The 25,805-nt window shown below is 49.3% G+C and overlaps 3 protein-coding genes across 3 annotated transcripts; all 3 read left to right on the top strand.

Annotated features, from left to right (window-relative positions):
* Positions 1–13,513: 13,513 nt before the first annotated feature.
* Positions 13,514–16,043, top strand: Hb (hunchback). The gene is made up of 3 exons (XM_076897146.1): positions 13,514–13,597; positions 13,981–14,345; positions 14,441–16,043. The coding sequence occupies exons 2-3, from the start codon at positions 14,134–14,136 to the stop codon at positions 16,041–16,043; spliced, it is 1,815 nt and encodes a 604-aa protein (XP_076753261.1). The 5' UTR covers positions 13,514–13,597; positions 13,981–14,133.
* A 3,215-nt stretch (positions 16,044–19,258) lies between these two features.
* Positions 19,259–20,628, top strand: LOC143424898 (adenylate cyclase type 10-like). The gene is made up of 7 exons (XM_076897261.1): positions 19,259–19,465; positions 19,524–19,692; positions 19,753–19,835; positions 19,893–20,029; positions 20,112–20,320; positions 20,372–20,478; positions 20,614–20,628. Exons 1-7 carry the CDS (start codon positions 19,259–19,261, stop codon positions 20,626–20,628), a joined length of 927 nt encoding a protein of 308 aa, XP_076753376.1.
* Positions 20,629–20,637: 9 nt separating this feature from the next.
* LOC143424897 (adenylate cyclase type 10) lies at positions 20,638–25,373 on the top strand. Its single transcript, XM_076897260.1, is given in 18 exon segments — positions 20,638–20,674; positions 20,751–21,096; positions 21,155–21,361; positions 21,417–21,691; positions 21,771–22,051; positions 22,117–22,254; positions 22,325–22,480; positions 22,559–22,776; positions 22,839–23,004; positions 23,071–23,466; positions 23,530–23,762; positions 23,823–24,079; positions 24,144–24,264; positions 24,335–24,518; positions 24,573–24,657; positions 24,723–24,819; positions 24,882–25,163; positions 25,218–25,373. Coding segments are annotated over 17 exon segments (3,585 nt in total). The 5' UTR covers positions 20,638–20,674; positions 20,751–20,763.
* Positions 25,374–25,805: the final 432 nt, after the last annotated feature.

Genomic DNA, 25,805 nt, shown 5'->3' with positions numbered 1-25,805 from the left:
ACTGTGTCCAGTGAACACAGGAAGCTGTGAAATATCTACTTGTCGCGCTGCGTACCGTTCACTTTCAAATGAATCGCTCATTTTTCCTCGTCGGTGCTCTCGTCGCGAGATTAACATTTCCAAACCACGCCTACGATTCCCAAGTACCTCGCGGTGTGTTTGCTCTGTTCATTTGAACAGTCCACGCAGTCAATCTCGATGCCCCATTCACCGTCGTCCTACGCGAATCCGCTGGCCATCCGAGTCTCTTCGATCCTTCTCGCACGGCTGTCCATCGTCGTTAGTCATCGCGGTTCTGCCTGGTTCTCCACCGGAATGATCGATCGACGATGCACGGTACTCTTCGGATCCTCGCATCAGCCATCGCTGCTGGGGCGAGATGGTAGCGGCAGATTTCTGATTTGGCAAGGGGTGGGTTCGGAGCACCCAACGATGGGGAAGTAACGGCAACGGTCGCGCGAGGGTGGCTCTGACGTACACCATCCAAGCGCAGCTACGCTCCCGCACGAGTATTTTTATGGGTTCTCCCAAATGCGTTCGATCATCCCGAGCTGTTCGTTCCTATTTACGTATCCCACCCTCCTGGTTCCCGTCGAGGCGATTAACAAAGTTCGCGCTGCTGGAGCAACCGTTTACGCGGTCGTTGCGTTCCACGAGGCAATCGATGAACAGCTTCGACGATTGCTCGACGCAAAAAATAATACCTCACAAATTGATAGCAGCACCATTTAGCGAAGGACGCCTGTCGGCGGAAGGCGTCGCAAATCCGTCTTTCTATCTTTTTTTGCTTCCACGAATTCTCGACGAGGCTTAACGCGAGCGAGGGTTTCCAATGTTTTTTCTCCCTGAAAAACGTTTGTGCGAACGTTAAGTCCGTATGGGTCGGACCGCAAACAGAGAACGATCCCCCGCGGAGGTAGACGTGAGAAAAAAGAGCGTCCGCGTGGGCCGGACGGAGATTAGCGACTGGATACCTGAGCTTTTTCAACTCTTTCTTGGCTGCTGTTTTCAGCAATGAAAAGTGTTCAGGGCCTTGGATTGTCTTCGCCCGCAGTTTTTTAAGTGTCCTTAGAAGCTTCCCCATCGCCACGCAAGAACGTCGGATAATCCAGCGCGCGTTTAAGCCAGTGGCTGGTCGCAAGTGAAAGCATTTCCGTTGGTAGCGCGCGTTTTTTGCGACGTAACGGTAAAAGGGTTGCGTCCCGAAAAAATCGTCACCCGAATGTTTTTTGCGGTACGTCGAAAGATTGTCGAGTCGAGAGGGTCGCAATAAGAGCTGCGACTGGATGTTCGAAACGCCTTTTCTTGTGCGGCAAAATAAGGGAAAATGCTTTACTACGTTGATAAAAAAAAAAAATAGGATGCTGCGACACGAGAAGATCATCCGTCGATGGAGCTCCCCTCGTTTGTCAGATTCGGTGCAGGTAGCCGCACTTGGCGATCCGATGCAGGGTGGTTTTTTGTCGATCGGTGTAAAAACTCGATAGAAAAAACAGAAAAAAAAACGACTCCACGCACCCTTCCCCTATGGCGCACCGCGTGTCTAATAGAACGAAAAAAGCTCCCCTTCTCTCAACAGGTTGATACCTATTGTGCGAGCGGATTGTAACACGAGATCGATGGTGTACGATAAAAAAAAAAATTAAAACATCCCTTCCAGCAACAGGTGATCCTTTCACGGAAGGGGCTTTATAATCGCCCCTGTTTAGAACCCTCTTACCCTTTTCAATTCTCCTCTAGTTAGATACTGACGTAGCGCGACTCCTCTCGAGTCGCACCTTCAGAGGATATCGTGGACGATTAAAATTTGATTGTTTTATAATTCTACGTCAAGTATCCAAGGCGGACAGCTGTGAACGTTCGATCAGATATTCAGGAACAGTCAGCGACAATACGATTTTCCGGAAAAACACGTCCATAGGTACGTGGACGTGTATGGCGGGTGAACAATCGGAGGATGACGTCGTAGATCGATCGATCGTCCCGACCGATGCGGATTTCATTTGCGTCGGGGGACTCCTCTTTTTTTATCCGCATTTTTCCTACTCTACTCGTCGCTTTTCACGGCCGCCCGGGTGCAGTGCATTAAAACGCGTTCTTAATGGCCACCGTTTGGCTCCTTTTGTCGAGGATTCCCATTTATACGGCATTCGGTCGTCGCGTTGCCTACGGTGATCTGCAGAAACGCGGTGATCTTAACAAACGATTTTCCCCGATTTTTATTCAGCCTGGAGGGAAACGAAAGTTTCGTTTGGAGTGGTTCGCGAAAGGAGTGGCATGCTCGATGTCGCGATGCAACGTAACAGAAGAGGAAGAGTCAGGCTGGTTAACCGCTAATCCCCAAGAGTTGACACCCAGAGAACTCGTCGCGACGATTAAGCGCGATAAGTGGCGAAGGAGGAAGCGGCCCGCGGCTCGCGTGCGTTTCTCAAGGCGACGCGTGTCTCCTCGGCTCGGAGGAACACCGAGGAAATTTACTGGCACCTTTGCGTGTGCGCGTCGAGTTCCGTATTCCTCTCGAGATCGTCGGATATATACGTAAAATGGCTCTATAAATAGGGTAAGGAGAGGAGCAGCTGAGGCGGAAAGCGGAAATCACGGGGAAAGCACGCGCTTGGGGTCGTATCGTGTGTCGACGCAGCGTAACAAAAAAGACGAGAGAGAGAGAGAGGGAGAAGAGAAAAAAAGGGAGGAAAACGAGCAAGGGAGGAGAGGACGTCCGAGAGACGGCTCGGCACCGATGGGCGTTCGTTTTTCCCTTTTGCGGATTTTCCAGGAATCCGTGTGTGTGCGGAGATTCGAATTACTTCGAACGATCAAGGAGCTTCGCGTGGAAGCATTGCGTTCCTTAAAAATTGTCTCGAAAAATGTGCTCGCTCGACTCCAACGGATGAATAATCGGAGACGATACGCGGACGACGGTACCTGTACGTTGACGGACGAGTGAAGACCATCGCTGCGGACAACGAGGAAGAGGGAAAAAAAAAAAACGGGAAAGAGAGAGAAAGGAAGGCCACAAGGGTAAGAACGTTTGAAAAGTGGCCAGAATTAACGCGTGCGCCTTGGCCACCCTGCGACCTCCCTTTTCTCCCGCCTGTCCACCCCTCTGGCATGGGTGCCAGGAGGGTGCAGCAGCCCCATGCTCCGCCCTTTCAGGACCGGCTAGCCCCTCGCCAGTCGATACAAAAAAAAAGCCTGTAAATGAAAACGATCGGAGCCTTCGCGTGGACCACGCGTTTCCTCGTTTCTGCGAAACGAAATCCGATTAAGCGGCTCGACCAAAAATGATGCTCGAACCGGTATCCGACAGCGCAAATCCGTTGTAACGACCGCTGGATTACGCGGTTGTTCGTCGCACGCCTGTTACCCGCGACGATTCGAAACAGCGAGGCGATATAGCCGTCGTCGATGAAATTTAGTCGGGAATCTGTCGCGCGACATATGGACGAAGTAACGAAGCGAAAGGCGCCTTCCTCGGTTGACGCGAGCGTCGAGATCCCGGCCGTTCGAATTTTTTGGTCCTCCCAGGCTGTCGAGCCGCCCCGTTGCAGCTTTCCCGATCCGTAAATACGTTGAAACGTTTCGTTATTAGGCCCGGTCAGTCATTAAGTCCGCACACGCACCCGGGGGTGTCCGGTTTTCCGTAATGTGGGGTGAAAATGTGATTCCGTCCTTTCTCACCCGACAATCGCCGCGGATTCGAGCGAGGCGACGGCTGCAGCGGCCGTTTTCGAAAATCTCTCAGACGGTCTGGGGCCGGAATCTGGCTGGACAATGGTCACGTATGCTTCGATCTATAAATCTTGCATTGTCCGGCGCCGATGTTTAGTCGCCCGCATATTAACCCAGGGGTGAAAAGGCCGCGCACCCGGCATTGTTCAATAGTTGACCCCTCTCGTGGTACCGTGACCCCCGGCTTTCTTATTTATCAGGTTACGAGCGGTGCGAGTTCGCACCGTTCGTAACCGATCCAGAGTCCCGCCGATTCCGGACCCGTCATCGACGCGCCATTCTCTCCCTTCTTTTGGTACGCGCGCGCCCTTCGCGAGAATCATCCTGCGATCTGAAAATTGCACCGGTTTCGATTCGTCTCGCAGCCGTCTCTGTCGACGATCTCCAAGGGGACCCTGGTGGTCAGTGAGAAATTTCGAGACTTCGCGATGTCCACAGGATTCGCGTCCTGTGGGTTCCCGGAAAAATTCGAACGATCAGGATCCAGCCGGGAGAATCCTTTGAGGTAAAAAAATCAGTGGACAGCGATTATCGCGTGGACGACCGTTATTTGGACACGGTCGAGCGGAGCCATTTTTGAAAGGAGACCTGAGAAAGAAAATCGAAGGAGAAAAGACCGAGATCAGGATCTGGAAAGCGATCATCGACCTCGAGGACGAAGCACGAGCCAGATGCTTGAAAGAACGGCTCGTCCAGCTTCGAGTAATCCGAGAGAAACACACGGAAAGATGAGTACCGACAAAAAATCGCCGCGCAAGCTAATGGGTACTCTGCTCGTTCAATGACACCTTGCGCCTCCGATGGAAAGGGGCTAGAAAAAAATGTTTGTACCCTCGCGAGATTCGATCGATCCCCTTGTCGCATTCCAGGGGTGAGTAGAATTTTTTCTAAACCTGTTCCTTCCGTCTAATAATCTGCTTCTCCTCTCTTTCCCGTTTTTTTTTTTCGCTCTCGATTCACGTCGACAGCGCCGCAGCCCTGTTTTGTTCCCGTGTCCGACCAACGATCCCCCGAGTGTGTGTTTATTATAAGCGACGTGAGTCGCGCCACGCGCTCGGAAAAACCAGTTGGAACGAGGAGACGAGAGAGGAGAGAAGGAAGAAAAAGAAAAGAAGGGCGGACGAGGGATGATGCGCGGCAGAGAGAGAGAGAGAGAGAGAGAGAGAGAGAGGGACAGGGGATGCCCGTTTTCCCGAATTTACGGGGAGCATAAAAAGTCGGGGAGAAAGGAAGAAAGGACGAGGGCTGGGAAAGACGAGGGGGTCGGGAAAGAACGAACACGCGGACTTGTGGGTAGAACTGGCACGGAGTGGATTCGGCCACTGAATATCGAGAGCCCTTCAATCCGCACGCAGCCTCCGCACGGACCGTTTCACGCAGGGGTGGAGCCGGGGGGGATGCATCAGGGGAGAAAAAAAATCCATTTCGGAAAGCGACTACCACCGGCCACCACTGACCGCCGAGTCGTCACTTAGGGGTCTCTCTTTCAGCCGCTACCATTTTTTTTCCCTTTCTTCTCCTTGCCTATTCTTTCCTCTCTTTTTAACAAAACGCCTCGATGTCCGGCAAAGTGAGATTAATGCGACGACCGTAGCTCTCGAAGGTGCTCGTTGAAGGGATCGATCGAGTTCCGTACTTTCTTTTCTCATTACGTGTCACGCTAGAGTCCAGCCAGAGTACCATATTCATGTTCAACTCTTTCGTGAACGAAGGGACGGGATGACTCGACGACATCCCTTGGAAAAAGACTCGATATCACGATCGCTGGTTGCAAGTATATCGCGAGGTATACACTGGAAAGGGAGCATGGGTGGTGTCAGCAGATGAACCGTAAGTATAGGTCAAGCCAGCACGAGCGTGGGTCAGCTGTCAGTTGTTTGTCCTTATAGAAGGGCGCCATTTGTGCGTTGCAGGCTGCGCTGCAGCCGCGGACGGCCACCACGACATCCTCGGCCACCGTTCTGCTCTTTTCTATTCATTTCGCCGAGTTCTCGGACCCCTGGACCGTTGCCCGGAACAAGGAGTCGGGGCACGAGTCTTCGTCTCATTCACCGATCCGTTCGTTTCCTTGGAAACCGCCGCTTCTTCTTAAAAATCTACCGTGGAACCGTCTCCCGGTTTTTTTTCCCTCGTCCCACGAGAAATCTCGTTCATCGATCTTCCAGCGCCGCGCGCGTTTGCAATCGCGACGATTTTTAATCGCTGTGCACAGTTCGAGTCGTACGTCGCGATAAGTTTGTTTAAAAACGCGCGTCATCGATCGCTTAGCTCCTGGTTGATTCTCCGTGGAGTTTTACCCCCAAAAAACATCGATGACTCCGTTGCTGTTTTTCCCTGAAAAGCGGCGGGGTAAACAGCCGTCGTCCAAACACGATAACAACCCCGCCATTGTCTCGTGAAGCTTCCGAGATTACCGTGAAACGGTTGCGGTTAATCCCGAGTGGAAAAATAATACCGTAAACGCCGGTGATCCACGGGAGCGAACCTGGCCATCACGGGAAACCACCTTGCGCCCGTAAAAATATCGGGATCAACGAGTCAGAGACTTCAACTAGACGAAGGCCAAACTGTCGAAGATGCTGCCTCGATCCGATGGTCTGACTATGACGAAATCGATCGCGTGCAACGTAAGAGGACAACCCATTCTCTATCGTCGATCCGGTAAACAGCCAGTGAAACTCGTTGTTTGCGTAAACGGTCGTGATCGATACGGAACGGTTAGTCGGTTAACAAAACGACAAAAGAATCAGGGGTCAGCGATAAAAAAGTAAACCGCATTAGCAGGGGCGATGAGTCAAAGCCGTTGAAAAACCGTGCGGGATCGTAGTTGGATCGTGATAAGCAGCTCGTTTGTGCGTTTTCAAGCTCGTTTACCGACTTTCAACCTCGTTAAAGTCGGTCGCGTTAACATTCCACGCGCTCGTCGATTACCCGAGGCCGCTGGAAAATTACTCTTTCGGCAAATCCGTTGGTCATCGGGAAAAAATGTCGCCGTCGATGTGGTTCTCGTCGACGGGGACAAGAAATTTCACGAGACAAAGGGAGGGATATTTTTCCAGGGGAGAACGCGACGTATTTATCGTGCGGCTGCTGCAGGGCGGAACGGGAAAATATTTTTCTGGCAAAATTTCGAGACTCGTTCTCTCGAGAGGGGTGCGAAAGGGGTTACCGAGCAGCTGTTTAAACGAGCCTCGACACACCCACGCTCAGGTAAGGGGATGCGCGTTTCCATGCCTGTTCGTCGATCGAGTTCCTTTTTTTCTTCTGCGTAAAATATGCCTGGCGTTCGTCGACGATTTCCGTACGAGAATCGCTCGAATCGACGGAGCAGAGAGATCCTCGGGAGGCGTGTTCCATCCGTGCGTGAGAGCCGCGTCTCGCAACCCCTCGCCACGGGGCATAAACAACGATACACGCAACAACCGCGAAAGCAGTTAGGAAGATTAACAATTGCTTGGTTGGGACCCGGTGGCGTCTTCGTCAAGTGTGGAAAATAGAAGGCGTGTATTGATTTTAGTAATAATCACGAGCAACCGGTTGGCAGAAAGTTCCTAGAAGGACTGTCAGGTGTTTATTATCCATTGAATGCGTCGAAAATTCGTCCAGAACGTGGCCGCCTAACAGACTCGATTTCGTAAACGCTGCTTCGAATTCTGTTCGCTGTTTTCTACGAAAGGGTTAAAATACAGTAGATCGGTCGTAGCACCAGTGGACGCGCGTCGTATCCTCTCACCCGGAAAGCCGTTCGGTACCTCAGGTAGTTCGTTACCGGTGCTGTAAATCCGGTTTGCAATTGTACGATAACTCGTTACTCGATACTAAGAAATTCAGCCGGGGCCTCAGTTTCCGTGGATTATATAGGTCGTTCGAAAATGCGAAAGCAAGACGTCGAGGTAGGGACAGTCGGACACGGAGGGTGTATAAAGAAAGGGGGTGCGGAAGGGAGGAAGGAAGGAAGGAAGGAAAGGAAAGGGTCGTGGGAAGGGTGGGCCCTCGCCTCGAAACAATGTCGAAGCCGGCTCGCTCGAATTATTGCTACCATTGGGCGTAACGGTTTTGCAAATTGTCCAACCGGGCCCACGACCTCTTTCGCCTCCTGGAAAAGAGTTGCTTCGAATCGAAAATTGCACGGGTTCCACTGACGTCGACTCGTCTCGCTATTTCGCGAGGATGTAGACGTCGCGTTCCAGAGGGTTGGAGGCTGGTCGCGCGATAGTAAGATTTTGTAGCGGGACGTTGAAGAGACTCGTGAATGGGTAAAAGGACGGGAAGAAGAGGCGACAGGGTAGGAGAGAAAGTTTCCCGTGCTTTAAACCCGTTAGCAAGGTAACAGTACGCGCGCTCGACTCGAGGAACGGGCGGACAATAAAAACTAAGCTCTTGGCTTGTAAATTTTCGAAAACGATGACCCGGTATTCTGCAAGCGCGGAAACGAAACGCGCAAATCCGTAATTTCTGGCTGTCCTGTAACGGGTTTCGAAAATGCTTAACCCGATTATCGAAAAGCTAAAGAGCCCTCCTCGAGGTGGAGCGGTTCGTTAGTCGAACTCTTTTTCTTAACCACTTAGGTCTTATCGATCTATGGCCCCCCTAATTGTCCACAAATTCCCCCGGCGTACGACAAACGCGTAAACAAGCAAGAATGTCAGAACGACGGAAGCGGGGATCGAAATGATAATTCGGCTAATTGGATTTACTCCATGCGAACGCGTGTGGCAAAGTGGTTCTCGAATGGGCATTCCAACGACTTATTGTCCACTGTTAAACTGTTGCGGTTTTTTCGAATACTCGAACGGAGTTAATCCAATTAAGCGGTCCGTTCAGGCCGCGAGGGAAGGTGGTACAATAAAAATAATCGCACCTTCTTGGAACGGGTGCAAGTTAGACCTGCGATCCATTGTCTCCACGTGAACGCGCCGGCCCAAGTGTACCGCCCCGGGACGATCTACCCTTCTATTGTTTTAGTGCATTTCTACAGGGTTATTTCCCTTCTTTTCACCGGTTCCCGGAACTCTGTACTTTAACCACGCGTTAAGTACGCCCGAATAACCCGCGAGCCTATTATTTCCATTTAGGACGCTTTATTTCCAGCGATTCCCGAAACTGCTAGGTACGGGTATTAACTTTAGCCAAAGTGACGATAAAGAGATCGGTCGACTCGACTCTGATCGGAGTCTAACAACCAACGGTAACGATAGTCGGACGTCCCGTTTCGTTTTGCGCGACGTTTCGTCATTCGCGCGTTCGTTTTTCCAACCATAGAAGGACACGGCAAAGTGGATCCGCGAGTGGAAGCGAAAGAAAGGATTACGGGACACAATGGCCAGCGAATTTTCAACGGTTCGGTAAATGTAGAGCGTATCTATGGCTGGATTCTTAGCTTAGGTATTGCACTAGGTGGTTGTCGAAGGGTACGAACCGGTCTGGTTGGGAATATAGATCGTGGCCGGCTAATCGTGTTATTTATTGCCAAGGTGATTGTCGCTGGTTCATCCTAGCTAATGTTCGCGCGCATTCGTTTCCTGCCATATTTATGACAAACATAGAAAACGGCGCGGCCGGCGTTAAGGGCCCCGAGAAAGAACAATAAGTTTTCGAGGCGCAGTCGCAAAGGGGTACGCGGGGGTGCTCAGCGACGCTCGCAAAAACCTTCGCGATTATTTATTACGTTTTAATTCCTGGGCCCTCGTAAACGGGACTTCGGGAAAAGGGAGTCCCGTGAAACTGGAAAACTGGAGCACTGAACAATAAACGCGGGTCGCAACTCTCGAAACGTCCGGCGAAAGCTTCGCACATTTTTCTCGCCGCTTTATTGGGAAATTCGGTAAAGCGTTGTATACGGTCGAGCGTAAAAGCGGCGTAAAATAGCGTACGGGGTAAGAGTAGGCTTTTTTTGCTGGATTCGAAAAACAAGGTCGTGAAAGGGTCGCGTTCTCCGGACGAAGGAAAAGGGATGAACAGTTAGAAATTCATACGTCCCTCTTTTTGCGCTCTACGAGGAGCGTAACTGTAAAAGCGTCGTAAATGTGAGAGAAAGAAAGAGAGAGAGAGGGAGAGTTTCCCGTTTGAGAAAGCAGATTAGAGGGAAAGGGTTAAAGGGGATTTTTTGATGAAGCCTTTACGGCTTCGAAACTTTTTCCTCCCCCGTTCGACTGCGAAAGGGTTAAAGGACGATTTATAGTAGAGAAACCCCTGTACCTGTTGGTTTAAACACGCTCGACCCGTCGAGGACCCCTCGAGGACGCGCTTTGCATGCCGTTTCATTGGATTCGACGATTTTATAAGAACTCTCGGCCGCATCTTTGTGTTAAAATACCAGGGTGAAACGGGAAACCTTGAAACTCTGAAACGTTATTTTCTGTAATTTTGGAGCCAGGACGATCGGGGGTCTGCTAATGGTTTCGCTAGACGCTTTTCCGTGACAGGGGAAAGGGTGCGATCTGTCTAGCGGGAGAGAAAGCAGACCGTTCTCGACGGAAAAAGAAAAGGGTGCGCATGCGTTCCCTCGTTCCACCACCCGAAATCGCTCACGCTAATTAGAGGATCTCGTATTTTTAAACTCGATCTCTGGTCCGCGACGTGTGAAACCACCGCGAACTTATCCGAGACGCGTAGACTCGATTAGAAAAAAAAAAAAAAATTGGAAAAAAAATCCGTATCGAAACGTCTGAAAACAAAGCGTGTCGCATGTTAAAACCATAAAAATTCCGAATACTTATAGCATGGAATCGAAAAGAGGAAGTGGAAGAGAGGGCGCGTGGGTTACGGAAGGATCGCGAAAGAGTTAAGAGATAACGGCGCGCGTGGTGGGAGGGTGGAAAAAGCGTGCGAGGCATCGAATTCGCCGTGGTCATGGCGCGGTTAAGGGTGGGGTATTCAAAAATCAGTCTGAATCCGTAAGGATGCCGCGGCTACGATTGGACAAGCTGCCACGGGCGAAGGGAGAGGGTAGTTGCCCCTCGGCACGATCCACAAATAAGCCGGTATTCCACTTTGGGACTTAGGACGTCGTCAGTCGACCTCGAGCGTTCACGCGGAACTCGAAGGCCGGGTCGAGGTTCGCGCGTTCACTTGTCACGGCACGCACGTTTTTCCTCGCGAACAATTCTTATCCCGATCCATTATCGCGTTACCCCGTTCCTTTAGAGGGGCAAGGACCTTTCCAAAGTTCGCGCGATCGAGTCAGTGTCACTGGTGTGCAGGATCCAGGATCACCTCGAACGCTCGAGCCGTCCACGGAGCTGGAAGAAGCTGGGGATCTCGGGTTCGAGGTTCGTTCGTTTGTTATCTATCGCAATCCGACTGTTACTGCGAGCGTCTACCGGGTCTTGGATATTGCGAGAAGTGTTCGAATCGGTCCCTGTCGCGCGAGTATCGAACGATCGCCGATCACGGCTGCCTATACCGTTTGTACGCGCGTGCTCGATCGTTCCCGGTACGGTACGACGATCATTGGACTTTTTACGCCGTTCGTTTGTTCCGTCGGATTAAATAAAACGTTCAATTTTTGTGCGTAGTGTGTACGTGTATGTGTGCGCGTGTGTACGGCTGTACGAGTCGAAAGTACGGAGATCTACAACGACGTCGGTTCTCCCTTTCTTTCGCCGCCCCGTTCCGAGAATCATCGACTCTTCTATAAAGGTACACGCGCGCGTCGAAATTGGCCGTTGTTTAGTTCGCGTGCTTCGAAAAGTGTCGCGATCCACGGCAACAACATCGTGCCACGGGATCGGTGGAAACAAACACGGAGGAAATTCAACATGTCGGGAGAGCGATCCGGATGGTCGGGAAAAAAACAAATGTTACGCGTTCCCCCGTGAATTTGGTCGCAAATCTATCTCGTCTCCTCGTGTCCCCCCCTCCCCTCTCCGCGCTTTCTTTTGGCTTTTAAAAAAGACGAGAAACCGCGCGACCATGCTCGTCGATTATTATTTTCCCACTCGCCATAACGCCGGTGCTCGCGCGTGCGACGATCGATGAGAATCTGCGACGCCTGCAAACGTGCTCTCGTTAATTGTTCCTCGATTTCGCGCTAGATTTTTCATTCTGCTCGTATCGTTGTCTTCTTATACTCGCACGAGCTACGATTTTAAACGTTATTTGTGATTCAGCGCGACGAGAATCTTTGTAAACTCTAATCTGGCTAGGATCGGTATCTAGTCCGTGGAAGAATCGGTTTTAATATTGCAAAACTAATGGTTAATCGTCGATTACCGCGGTTAGGTTCGTCCATTCGTTTGACCAAAGCAGATTGAACATTCAGCGATCCACGATAGCTACGTTTAATGGCGATTTTCCATCAGGAACAGCGTAACCGATCCGTTTTCCCGCGGATCCATACCTCGAGCATGTCTCAGAATACGAAACCATTCCGTTCCCTGGCAATAGCTTTTCTATTTACTGTTGTGATTGTGCTTGGCATTTCGAAAGGCTCTCCTCCTTCGACCTTTGTCGAAGCCTTTTTTCACTTTATACAAGCGAGAGCGCCGAGGAGTTCGCTTTAATCGACTCGTAAACGTCCTTAGTATGGTATGCGAACGTTCGTGCGTCGTCGAAAGCATGCCGTGAGTCGTGGGACAATCGCCGCGAAATTCGTTCGACTTTTTCACTGGAAACCTGGCTAAATAATATTACTGGGGACGCGGGAAAATTTGCATGCGGCGACGTTCGCCTCGCTTCCGTCGGGGCGGCCTCGTTTCCGACAAGGGTTATTTGTTTTCAACCGATTCCCGAGCGGCGTAGAATAGCGGGATAGGCGAAAGGATGTCTTTGAATTTTATTTATGGCCATGGTCGGCCACGGGGTAGACGGACAATAAGATTTCTGGCAGAAGTCAAAAGCGGAATCTCCCAACAACCCGGTCTGCCCACGGGAGTGCTCCATTTGAATAAATCAGCCAGACCTCAACCCTGGTACCGTTCGACCTTCGGCCAGCAATTCGCGGGAGGAACAATAAATTTTGCTAGCTTGCGTTTATTTGCCGATTCGCAATCCTCGAGTGGGACCATAATTGCTTCCATTACCGAACGTAGTACCGTGGTTGTGTATAATACTTTGCTGTTTAGTACGATTGCAGGATGGCCGCGACAATCTCTCGATTTAAACAAATGGAGTGCTTCGAATTTCCACTGTGCGCAAATTAATTAAATTAATTATCGTCAGCGATTTTGTCTCGTCTCGTATAAATTAGTCTAGCTCTGCTCTGTACAACGAGATTTGTTCCTCTGTTAGAGTTCAAGGCGAAAGGACGACGGGGGCAACTAGCAAACACTGTGAAATGATTTTACCCGGAATTCGCTTTGGGATTGTCTGTACCCTTTTTCGCGGAAATTCGCACAATCCTCGCAAGTATTAACCCTTCCCAAGCTTATTGTACCAACGGTGGATCGATTCGATTCAGCCGTTTCCCGTCCGTCTCTTTATCCTATTCAAATTTTCTTCCCCCGGCCATCGAATTTTTGCATCTGTCCCCGAGAGGTGGCTAAAAACATCTAATTTCTCCTCTGTAAATCGTAAATTCAATCGTCGCTCGGATAAGATATCTTCCAAGTACACGTGTTAGTCGATAATCACGGCATTAATTATCGCGTTCGAACTCTCGCTCGCGTCGAACCCGTTTGAAAAGCGAAGAAAAAACCAAACAGTTCGCGAAAGGAGCGCGACCGGCTCTAGACGGAATTAATAATTTCTTATTTACTTTGGTAAACAGAGTGACAAGATGAGAGGGAACTGGGACACGGCGGAGCCTTTGGTACACGCGCCGAATCAGCAGCGGCAGCAACAGCAACAAACCATTGTCGAGGAGCAACGGCATCCCCTCCATTCGCCAACCACGCCCGCCTGGAGTATCGCCGATAGAATCGTGGTGAATAATCGTTTCAACCCCTCTCCGATCGAATCCACTGTTCCGTTCTCCCTTTCGCCCTTAACTTATTCACCCCTCTCGGCCCCGCTTCGCTCGAGTCTCTCCCTTTTGTCCGTCCTCTCGTTTTTTTTTTTCATCCCCAAACCCGAGGGCCTCCCCTTTCTTCCTCTTCCGCGATCGACAAAATGTCGTTTCACTTAACTCGATGGAGTCCAGCTAACTCCTAGTAACCGAAAGTTTCCCAACTTTGCTTAATTTTCCTCTCGCTTCGTTGGACGTTTCCCCCATCGAGCTGTTCCTCGTCAACTTTTTTACGATTCCCTGTTCTTCTTCTTCTTCTTCTTCTTCGAGAAGATTCGCTACATTCTCGTTCGCATTCGCAGAAAGAGGAGCCAACGGAGGACAAGAACAACGATTCGGGTGTATCGCCTGATCACTACACGAGCAACTCCGCTTCGCCGAGGAGCAGACGGTCCTCGTCGACGGCGAATTGCAGCCTGTCGCCGGGAAGCGCGACCTCGCAGGATTCGAACAACATGCAGTGCAGCACATTCGATTACAGCCCGCAGAGGATGTTCAAGAATTGCGACTCGCCACTCGAGTACGCGAGACATCACGCGATGGACGATCACCAGTCGGAACAGTCGATGGACGTCGTCTCGAGCACGGTGAAACCGTCCAGCGAGGACGTCGAGCTTAGCCAGGACGCGTTGCAGTGTCCCATTTGCACGTTCAGTACATTGAATAGGTATAACGAGATCACTTTGTCTCTCGAAACGATTGGAAATGGAAGGCAAGCTGGGGCAAAGAATTGTTCTAAAGCAAAGAACGTCTTCTTCGCAGGTCGAAATTCTCCGAGCACCTAACCACGCACTGCACGACGAAATGCGAGACGCCAGACTTCGTGAAGTCGGTGCTGGGTCAGCTGTCGGTGTCTGGACCCATTCAAGACGAGAGCATGCTGTCGCCCACTCAAGGCGAACGCTCGGAACAGGAGTCAGAGGAAGCGGACGAACCAGGACTTCGAGTTCCACGGCTGAACTCGCAGGGCAAAGTGAAGACGTTCCGATGCAAGCAGTGCAACTTCGTGGCGATCACGAAACTCGAGTTCTGGGAGCACAGCCGTGGCCACATCAAGGCCGAGAAGCTGTTAACCTGCCCAAAGTGCCCCTTCGTCACGGAGTACAAGCACCACTTGGAGTATCACCTACGGAACCACTTCGGCTCGAAACCGTTCAAGTGCGACAAGTGCTCGTACTCGTGCGTGAACAAGTCGATGCTGAACAGCCACCTCAAGTCGCATTCGAACATCTACCAATACAGATGCGCGAATTGCTCGTACGCGACCAAGTACTGCCACTCGTTGAAGCTCCATCTGAGGAAGTACTCTCATCAACCAGCGATGGTGTTGAACGCGGACGGTTCACCGAACCCGTTACCGATCATAGACGTCTACGGAACGCGACGCGGCCCTAAAATGAAACCAATCAAGTCCGATGAGGATGCCAGTCAAAGCAACAACGCGGCGACGAACAACAACATGCAGATCCCGATATCCTCACCGCACCTGGTTGTTCCGCCTCAAGTATCTCCTCTTAGCCATCATCTGACGATCAACCCAATAAACGGTGCGAACGGTGTGAACACCGTAAACAACGTCACCACCATGAACGGTTTAACAGGAACCGCGCAAACCCAGCCTACGGTCACGTTCCCGTACGCTCAGATGTTCCCTACGTTCCCTCTGACTACTTACTTCCCTACCAACGAAGACAGCAATCCTGAGAAACAATTGGATCGATCGAGGTCAAACTCTCTGATGGACTATCTGAAGGCGATCGACGGCGAGAGAATGGCTGAAGACGAGCCACAGGACCTCGCTACGAGATACTTGAATGGAAACAAGATCACTACAAATGGCGACTACAACTGTCTATCCGGGGTTTCCAAGATGGACGAGTCTTCCGGATTAGCGGACGAGGATCTATGCATGGAATCCAGAGCACCGGCGGCTCCGTTGGATCTGAGTAAACCTGATCTAGCTAATAACGCTCGGAGATCAGTGGCTAACAATTCGCCAAAAGCAACGGGGACCAGCAGACGCAAAGGAAGGGCGGTGAAGCTGGAGCGTCGAGTGATCGAAGAGGACACTGACGAGGAGCAACAGCAACAGCCTGCGCCGGTGAAACCGGAAGAGTCGTTCGAACCGCGGTCAGCCAGCAGCCCCGGGTCCAGCGAGGGGAAGAACGGGAACGAGCGAAGCTTTGGGGTGAGCAACGAGTTCACTTGCCAGTACTGCGAGATCGCGTTCGGGAACGTAGTGATGTACACCGTGCACATGGGCTACCACGGCTACAAGGACCCGTACACGTGCAACATGTGCGGCCACGAGTGCACCGACAAAGTGTCCTTCTTCTTGCACATCGCCAGGTCGAAGCACGCGTAGGTTGCTGCCACGGGTGAACGGTGGCGCTCTGAGGTTCGAGGACTCTCGATTCGGGATATAGAAGTCCCGCGACTTCCGGTACCACGCGGACCCGTCCGCGTCCGGAGTTTCAACGACGCACGCGCGCGCTCGCGACTCAGGATCGGAGTCGGGAGCCGCGGCTCGGCGAGGAGGTCGATCCAAGTTATGGACACTTTTTCTTTACTAGTTTAAGCGATACACAATGGCGTTACCATGCCAGGCGTCAAGGTTGTTCGTTACCTTCAGCGTCTGGCGGCTCGAGACATTCCGACGAACCGAGGCTAGGCCCTCCTCAGGGCTAGACCGGAACAGTTCGTCGGAATTCAAGGGCTCGATTCGTGGGGAAAGTTATTCGTTTTATCGTTTAAATAACGGAATACTCAGGTACCTTTTCGATACTTATAGACTGTCGCGGATACCTCGAAGACATGTACAAACTGGTACATGCACGTACATAGATATTGGTACTATATATGTATATATATGTATGTATATTTTCGTGGAGATAAAGATTCTTTATCGAGCTGGTATGGGATTTTCGAATGGCTCGTTCGAAGATCGATACCCAGGCTGGCTGGTTTCGCTGGAACTAGAATCGGGACGTTTGGCAGCCCGAGCAGCAAGCGCTGAGTAAAATGACCTCCGGAAATTGAATATTTTTCCATTGTTTTTACAGAGTGTTCTATATGCCGTATAGAAAGGGGGAGCGTTATTCTACTCAGCGCCTGGATAGTTTCCTTTGCTGAACGTGCAGCGGTAAAATTTCATTTCACGAGCGATTCTCGTTCCAGGGAAACGGCTGGCGATGTTTAACGGCGGAGGATCGATAGGATCGAAAGTATTCGATACGATTAGAATTAAGCGACGCGTCAATTAAGATATGCATTGCGATGACCGACGCGAGGTCGGGGGTTACCAAGAGTACTCGGCTACTTGCGATCAAAGTTTCTCGATTCTAGTCAAAGAAAAACCGAGTGGATGCTGTGAGCGTCGGTTGTCTCGGTGTGCAATCAAACGAGATCGTAACGGGGATTGGCTGTTGTGTACGAGAGCACCAAGTCGAACGAACAACGCTCGATGCTCGACACATTTAAACGAACCGTTTTCCTTCGTTCACCACCCGAAACAGTGCAGGAGATCCGAGTAGAGTCGGATATTCGATCGATCGATAGTTTAAACACGTTCATCCAGCTTTTTTGTTCTCGACGTTGACGATCATTCTCACTTTTTTCCTTGTTCGCGTCTCTTCTTTTTACGGAAATGCAATTTTAAGTTGATTTACGCTTTGGATTGGATTTTACGTTTCGTTTCTGCTTTTTTTTTTTTCTTTTCTTTCGTTCGCGTTTACGAATTCTGTGACGAGAAGTGGCTAGCGTTAAAGTCGACAGCAGTTTCCTTTTCTTCTTCTCTTTTTGTTACTCCCTTTTTTTTTTAATCAGAGATCACTTTGTTCCTTTTTTTTATTCTTAACGTAGATTTTTCTTTGTGACGCTACGTTTCTTAACGGAGTACTTCCCTTTAACGTTGACCATGAGAGTCTTATTCAGTTTACCCTTTTTTCTTTTTTAGTTTTCGAGTTCTTTTATCAATGAAAATGTCCGTAGAAAGATTGGTCACAGTTCACTGGGTGAAGGGAAACACTTTGGCAACGAACGAGAGCGTAGTGGATTCGTTCTCTGCTGAAATTAGAGTCGATTTATATAAAGAGTATATATAAATGCCTATATTTTTTAATACCAGAGATTCTATTCTACTAAGATGTCTATTGAAGGGGTGATACGAAAGGATCGAGACTATTGTTTCTTTTTTTTTTTTCTTTTTTATAGAAGAAGAGTGAATGTTTCTTTGCGATGTAAGAAAATCTGCCCACGTGCGTGTTGGAAATTAATTTGTATACATACGACTCGGAAGAAACGAGTCTTGGAAGGTTTATGCACGCGAAACGTTCGGTTGTACACCGAAATTTCGCGTTTTTTTTTTTTGTTTTCGATTCGCAACGCGCCTATTTTTGTTCACGGCTAAATTACACCGACTTTGTTTTGCTCGCTCTCGAGAATGGTAGTCGTTCCGAGGCGAAGGCGTGCAGCCATTTTGTTCTTACGTTTGCTTTCGTCCATGCTGCGAATCGACAAACGAACCTGGTTCCTACTATAGCATAGTTTAATATAAGTAACATAGTATTCCGACATTCCTCCTTACAATATGTAATCGCAAAATACATAAGTTATTTATCTAATGTCTGTGTCAGTAAATCAATCCCACTCTCTCTGGCTCCCATTCTGGTTCTCCCGTCCCCTTTCGTAAACGCGCAGGCTCAGGAAAGCCTTTCATTTCGAGTCTACCTTAACGCGCAGGTCTTCGCCAATCGAAACGAATAACAATCGAGTGGCTGCGATTTTTTCGTCAGAATTGATCCTAGAAAATCCAGCGGAATTTCAAGCAATTATTTTAAACGATAATCCAATCGCATTTAGACTCGAGATGGACACTAATTGGGGGATGCAGTCGAACGATGTGAAGACTGCATGGACGCCAGATGTGATCGGTCCTATATACAAACAAGACAGTTTAAACTTGCGAGAGGTTAGTCCCCGTTTTCCTACGTGTCGCTTTTCTACAAAATTCGCGTAACGAATCAGGTGTTGCTCGCCCATCGAAACGACAAGTGCACTCGCGCGATGGCCACTTTCGTGCCCGACGAGTTGATATACGAGAAAGACTTGACGATGAAGAACTTCCGGAAATTCAACGCTGTACTGCTGCTAATCAACATGGTGCAGTTCTTCGAGGTCAGCGAGAGGTACGCGAGCGCGGAGAACGGCGGCAGCCAGGCTCTGTTCACCCTTTTGAACGGCTGCGTGAACGTAATCATCGAGGAGGTGTACACCAACGAGGGCGACGTGTTGAAGATGTCTCGTACGTCTCTATCGACTTTAATCGCTGAGAAACTAAAGCGAAAGACCTACCACTTTTTTCAATCGTACACAGAGGACGGTATGCTAGCCGCGTGGAAGGTAAACAGAGACGAATTCGTGTCGAAGCTGGTGTACAATGTGGTGTTATGCGCGCAACGTATCCAGGAAATCGTTACTATTACCAAGTGTATGATAATTATCGCCTGGCACTGCAGCGTTTTACTATTAATCAGGAAAGAACTAGCTAAAGCCTTCTCGTCGAATGTCTAAACAGTAGAGATGATCGTCTCGAGCGGGGAGGTGACGTTCTCAGTAATTGGAGACGACAGGGCCAGACAGTTCGTAATTGCCGGCACTCCGATCGAGGACCTCAAGTACGCGAGAAGAATCTGTTTGCCAGGCGATCTCGTGTTGTCCTCGAGCGCTTGGGCGCATTGCGCGCCCAGCCTCTACGAGTACGTCATCAAGGATTCGACTAACGTTAAGGTAGGGACGATCGTTGTCAGAAACGTCCTGAGAGTATCGACGAATCACGAATCTTCAGATCATCAAAGTGATCGGACCACCAGCGGAATCCGAGCTGAGGCGGAGCACCGCGTCGTTCGACGAAAGTTCGATCGACAGGCGACAAAGTGTTGGTTACACAGAGTCAGAGTTGTCGCTGCTCTCCGATATATCTGTGGACTCTGACGTCAATTTAATACAATTTCAGAGTAAGCGTTTCGACAGTGAGTAAGTGGACGAATTTAACGAGAGGCTAATGATTCTCTTAGCTAGGATCTCTGTGATCGACGCGCTGCGAAGAGGTATCGGCGAGCATTTGAAAACATACATGCTGAGGCCTGTCCTGACGCAGGTACGCTCATTGGTATTTAATCGAGTCCTCGATCCTGTCGATACGCTTGCTTTTCAGATCGATCGTGACGATCCGGTGAAGTACCTGACGGAAGTGAGACAGATCACTGTGATTTGCATTAGTGTAATTCCATTCGAGTGTACAGTTCACGAGTTGATCTCTCTGGTAGACGAATTGTTCAAGATTATCCAAAAGTAACATCATTCAATGATACGTACAGATGGTACTGGTTTCTAAACTTGGCAGAGTCGCGAAACTTTGACTGTTTTCTCGCAGTATAATCGAAGCGAATGCTGGATGCATCAACATGGTGAATCTGTTTGAAAAAGACGTCTCGTTTTACATTCTCTACGGAATTAGAGATTACGGTAACAGAGAGGACGAAAAGAATAGTTCGAAGAACGGATTACTGTCCGCGTTCGAGATAATGAAAGAAACGAAACGCGTTCCTGGAGTTAAGACCGTTCTGATCGGTGTCTCGACCGGTAAGTTCCTAGTTTCTAGTCGGGATTTCTTTGTCTCTAATCTGTCGACAGGTATCGCCTTCTGTGGGATAATCGGTCACGTCGTTAGGATGCAGTACATGGTCTTCGGTGCTCCCATCAACAAGGCCATTTCGATGACGATGATCTCATACGACAAGGTTCGTTTCACAAGATTTTTTACGATTCGTTTATACGCGCCGCTTGAGACAATGAGAAATACACCTCGTAGATATCCTGCGACTACGACACTTTGTCGAAGAGCTCTTTGAAGAAGAACAGATTTCGTTCTCGAGGTATCAAGGTATTGAGAAGAATTGGAAAGGTTCACGTTTACGAATACGTGCACGAAGATTTGTAAGATCGATGTTCCATTGTGAATCGTGTATCGCGTATGTTACTTAAACGAACATCTAGATATCCCCCCTTTCAGAAGAACGGAATCGATGTCGAACTTGTATCTTGTCTACCCTATTCTCGATCGAGTTCACGAACTGGAGAATTTCAACGATGTCCTAGACGACATCGGAGTGCCTGGACGAACTTTTTCCGGATTACTTATCGAGGTTTTCCTGGGAATAATCTAGCAAATTTTCATATCGAAACCACGAATGATTTAAACAAGTTTTGTTCAGGGCAGCGAGAGATCCGGGAAGTCCAGGCTCCTCGACGCCTTCGTCACGATGGTTCAGAACAGACAAATCAAGTTCGTTCAACTTTCGTTGCACCCGTCTCACACGGAGAAGGCTTACGCAGTGCTGCATTACATATTTCTCCAAGTAAATCGAACGAATCCTTTGGTAACATCGAAGAACTTATCGATTTCACTTCGATCAGATCTTCAGAGCTGAGAATTGCGCGACCGTGGACGATCGTGAGAGGGTCTTATTGAGCGCGTTGTCTGAAATTCTGAAGCGCGATGATTTCTGTTATCTGAACACCATTATGAGGGTCCAGTTTCCTCATTCAGAGATATACTGTGAGGACACCGATTGGAAGCGCCACGAGAAGACCATCGAGATCTTCGAAGAGATATTGAACAAGGTTCGCAATGCTATAATTCGAAACGATCTGAAACTATTATTCTATCGCGGTTTAGGTGATTGGACGTGTGTGCATCATCTTGGACGACGTGCAACACATGGACCTACTCTCCTGGCAGTTTCTGTCCTCCGTTCTCAACAACCACAACGTCGTTCTAGTCATGACAATGATGGAACCAGTTTCGTGGGATAATTTAAGTCAGGTCGAAGCTAGCATTTGCCAGGACAAGAGGCTGATGATCAGGACGTTGGAAGGTTTAGATTCGAACTACATAGCGGCGTACGCGTGTCAGTTTTTGAACGTCGATGGGATCCCTGCGGAGCTCGAAAGGTAAAGAAACTTATATTCTTCTCGTTCGATCGAGGTATGGTCCGTGTGTCTATCACATATAATACGATTCCTCCTATAGAATTCTTCAGCAACGTAGCAAGAATTCTATCGGCTGGTGCGAAGCGTATCTAATGTCGATCCTGCAAGTCGAAGCTTTGGACTTTATCACGGTATCACCGGCAGAAGTGTCCCTCTACGATCTCGTTTTCCCTGACCAGTCGTTTTTGGTGAAGATTCCCGCGTACTTGATGCCCGAAGAAGTGGCACCGCCTTTGCATTGGACCCAGATGAGCACCTTGAACGTGTGCATTCTAGTGGAGAAGCCTCGTGCTTCCGTCGAGATCAATCGCGACGTCACAGGTGATTTCGTATTTCTGTCTCTTCTAATAAATTCTATATTCGAACGATTTGCTAACGCGAATCAGGTTTGAGGATCGACATCTACAACAGAATGAACTCGTACGAGCAAGATTTGATCAAGTGCGCGGCAACCATCGGCAGGATCTTCCTGCGCAGCATGGTGGAGAACGCGATGATCAACTCTGCGCCGGTGTACACGTCGAAAGGAAAGTATCGATCGTTGTATACGGGGTAGAACCGCTCAGCGATGTGATCGTGTCACTTCTATCGCTTCAGCAGTGGCAGAGATGTTACGATTGAGGATTTTGGAGTGTGGCATGGTGCAGAGGCAGCACTGCCACGCTGACGATACAGTGTACCACTTGTTCAAGGAGAAGAAGACGTTCAGCAACATGCATCACTTGGTGACCTGCGCCTGTCAACCGTCCTGTTAGTGAGGCTTTCAGATTAAGATCCGTTCTCACTTTCGATCGTGATCGATCAGAGGAAACGCATTCGATATCGCAGACATCTTCGCGAAAAGAACCCTGCCTTCGTACGCCTATTGCAAGCTGCTGGAGTTCACGATCTCTTCTTATCGCAAGCTTTTCTACGAGGTGCTGTCTCCGCAGCAGAAGAACGATTACCACAAGAAGGCTATAGATATCTACAAGAAGGACGCTCGAAAGTGTAACACATGCGGCGGAGGGAAATTTTTAACGTTCTCCACGAAAGAAGACGCGGAGGTTCGTCGATCACTGAGCGTACGAGCGTGTTTCTATAATAAATCGAACTTTGCGTCCAAAAGCGCGACGAGTCGATGAAACGAACGACGCAAAGGATGTACGAGAAACGCGACAGATTCGAGCCTCGACGGAGTATCTTCGTACCAGACAGCAGCGACGCGGAGAGGAAGCGAGATGGTATGAGCATTCGCAGGATCTCCGTTCTGCCGATCTTTAGCGACAGCGATGGTAAAGAAACGTGTTTCCTCGATCCACGTGCCAATTACGCGTATCCTCACTCGGTTCTTCTTCCAGAACCTGCCTCTGATTTAAGTCCATCGCTCAGAGAAAGCTACTTCGACATAGCGAGAAGAACCAAGTGGGCCTCTGATATAGCGATCCACGACACGTGGGCTTATCATCTGAAGCAGTTCAGCTGCATAGATTATCGGAACTGTAGGTGTATAAAGACGATCAATTACGTCTTCTGGAAGCTACACCATCACATCTCGCGCAGCAGTGACATTAACGCGTTAGTCAAGTTCATGATAGAGTACAGTTCAGGTTTGATCCAGACCGGGCAACCCCTTTACGCGACCAAATACCTCGCTGCTACGACTGCTAGTATTGGTATATTGAAGGTGCGGGAGAAGTTGATCGTCGATACTCCAGACGCGGTCATTGACAAGGGGAGAAGTTTGGTGCTGACGGGTAAACGATTTTTATAGTTCGTTTCGGTTGAAATCGCTTCTTGGGACGAGACTGTTCTTTCAGGGGACGCTTACGTCGCGTATGGCAACTACTCGCAAGCGAAGAAGTTTTACACGGAAGCTGTGACCTTGGCAGGCGAGGTACCGCGATGCAGCAAGGCGATCTGCTACAATCTCGTGTTCGAGAAGATCCGATACAAGGTGCGAGGCTTCCCAGAGTACCGGGACAGTGGGTCGAAGAGCGTCGAGAAAACGGAGTTGGCGATCTACTTGCATCGACTTGCCATGATCTCGATGGTTCGAAGCACGTTTGCTGTGAAACGATTTGCGTGGGTTTCGAACTCGATGGCATTTTAGTTGCAGGACGAGACGAAGGTAACCCTGCTCACGATGCTGCGGAGTGTTCGCATCGCGTTCGAAGGCTCTGGTTGTTTCACGGAGAAAGGACAAATCTATTTGACCGCCGTGCAGATCTTCCGCAAGTTCAGAGAGAGGGGTATGATACGCTCTCTGGAGAGATCGATGTTAGGGATTATCGATAGGAAAATGAATTGGAAGCTGCCCGAGGAAATGATTCTACTGGCGCGGATCTATCAGACGATGTACGAACTGAGGTAGGTTTCATTTGAAATACTATCGATCCTTCGCGTGCGACTGAAATTTATTCGCGTACGAAAGGATATCGCAGGGGAAGCTGGACGAAGGTGTGGAGTTTGGGATCTTGATTTGCAAGATATGCAATTGTTTGCATTTGAACAGAATTAAGCTGACCGTTCTACCGACTCTGATAGAGATCATGGTAAAGCAATTGTCTGTACATTACCGTACGAGTGGATTCTTTGATAAAATAAAAAATTGGATTATTTTAGATATGGACGAAGAGGGTGAACGAGGCAGTCGATTTACTGTACGAACTGTATTACCTGGCCAAAGAGGACATCGATTATTCCTCCATCACGTGGTACTACTCCCTTTGCATGGAATTTATGTTGGACGCAGCGATGGTCTTAGAATCTTACGAGAACTGTCGCGATTTTTACGAGAACGTTATCTGTAAGGATACCTTACGAATCCTCCCAGATTAATATTCTGCACGATCGTCTTCAGCTTACAGATCGGACACCTGCGTGTTACGCGATCCAGAAAGTCTGTCGCGTCTGACGACCTGTTTGCTCATCTGGCAGCTGAGAATGTGAGTTGGTACGCGCGATTCACCCACGATTTGCATTTTATTGTCTTTCGTACGACACCGCTTAGGAACGTTATGCTGACCGACACGTATCTAAAAGACGTCGACGAGTACATGGGAAATATCGCGTACGACAACTTCTCGCAGATCTACAACTGCGTCAAGGTAGGAGTAACGAACGGGAATGATAAATAACCGCACGCAAACCGTACAATCCTCTCGCGCAGGGTCTCGAGAGCTATCTGTTGATACTGAAGCGTCGGATTAATATCAGAAAGTCGTACGATCTTATCGACCAAGTGCGCAACGCCAACTCGATCGTCAGGTTTCTCCAGGAAGCGTCTAATCACGCGTCGTTCGTTAAGCCGTTCTTATTTCTGCTGCAATCTTACATGGAAATATTACGCGGTCGGAGAACAGTGTCCCGCGCGTACATCGCAAAGTCGTATAAAGTGAGTTCCATCCAGGGCAACCAGCTGGTGCTGGCTTGGATCGAGCAGAACAAAAGGGTAAGCGACGTCTCGAAGATCTTTTCCCGTTCTGATCGTTGCTAATCGTTGCAGACCTGGGAGGAGAGCGGATATAACAACATGGCGCAATATTGGACCGAACACGTGGGTAGAGGAGAGGGTGTTCGATGGCAGGAGATCCACTCGTTCAGTTTGAGCGCCTGGTCCACCATATTGTTTCCTTTCCAAGTTCCGGATACTAATTACTAGTTTCACTCACCTTGGCTCGCGATGAGCTGAGACGCGGAGCGGCGCGTGGCGAGTTAGGAATTGTAGCGAAATATTTATTGATTAAAGGCGTATTACAGTTTCAGGTTCTAAAAAGTATACACGACGCGATCCCCTCGTGTGCACGATACTTCGTTTAGTTTCAAAGTGAACACTCTCCCGGTGACCTCCACGCGTGCTGAACCTCCGTGTCGATTTTTTCGTTTTTCATTTTTTTTTTTTTAGGAAACCTCTCGCGACCGACGATTTCAGTTTTCGTTTGCACATCCACGATGGTAATGTTATAGTTTATGTAATTAATTAATTAATTAATTGATCTATCGGATTTAGCCGAGTACGCCAAGGATGAAGGGGTTGAACGAGAAGGAATGGGGTGGCAAGGGTGGAGAGAGAGAGAGAGAGAGAGAGGATGTT

This window comes from Xylocopa sonorina, chromosome 6 (assembly GCF_050948175.1).
Source record: "Xylocopa sonorina isolate GNS202 chromosome 6, iyXylSono1_principal, whole genome shotgun sequence".
Classification (NCBI taxonomy): Eukaryota; Metazoa; Arthropoda; class Insecta; order Hymenoptera; family Apidae; genus Xylocopa; species Xylocopa sonorina.
The sequence above is the reverse complement of the archived record's forward strand: the minus strand, read 5'-3'. Positions and strand labels throughout refer to the sequence as shown.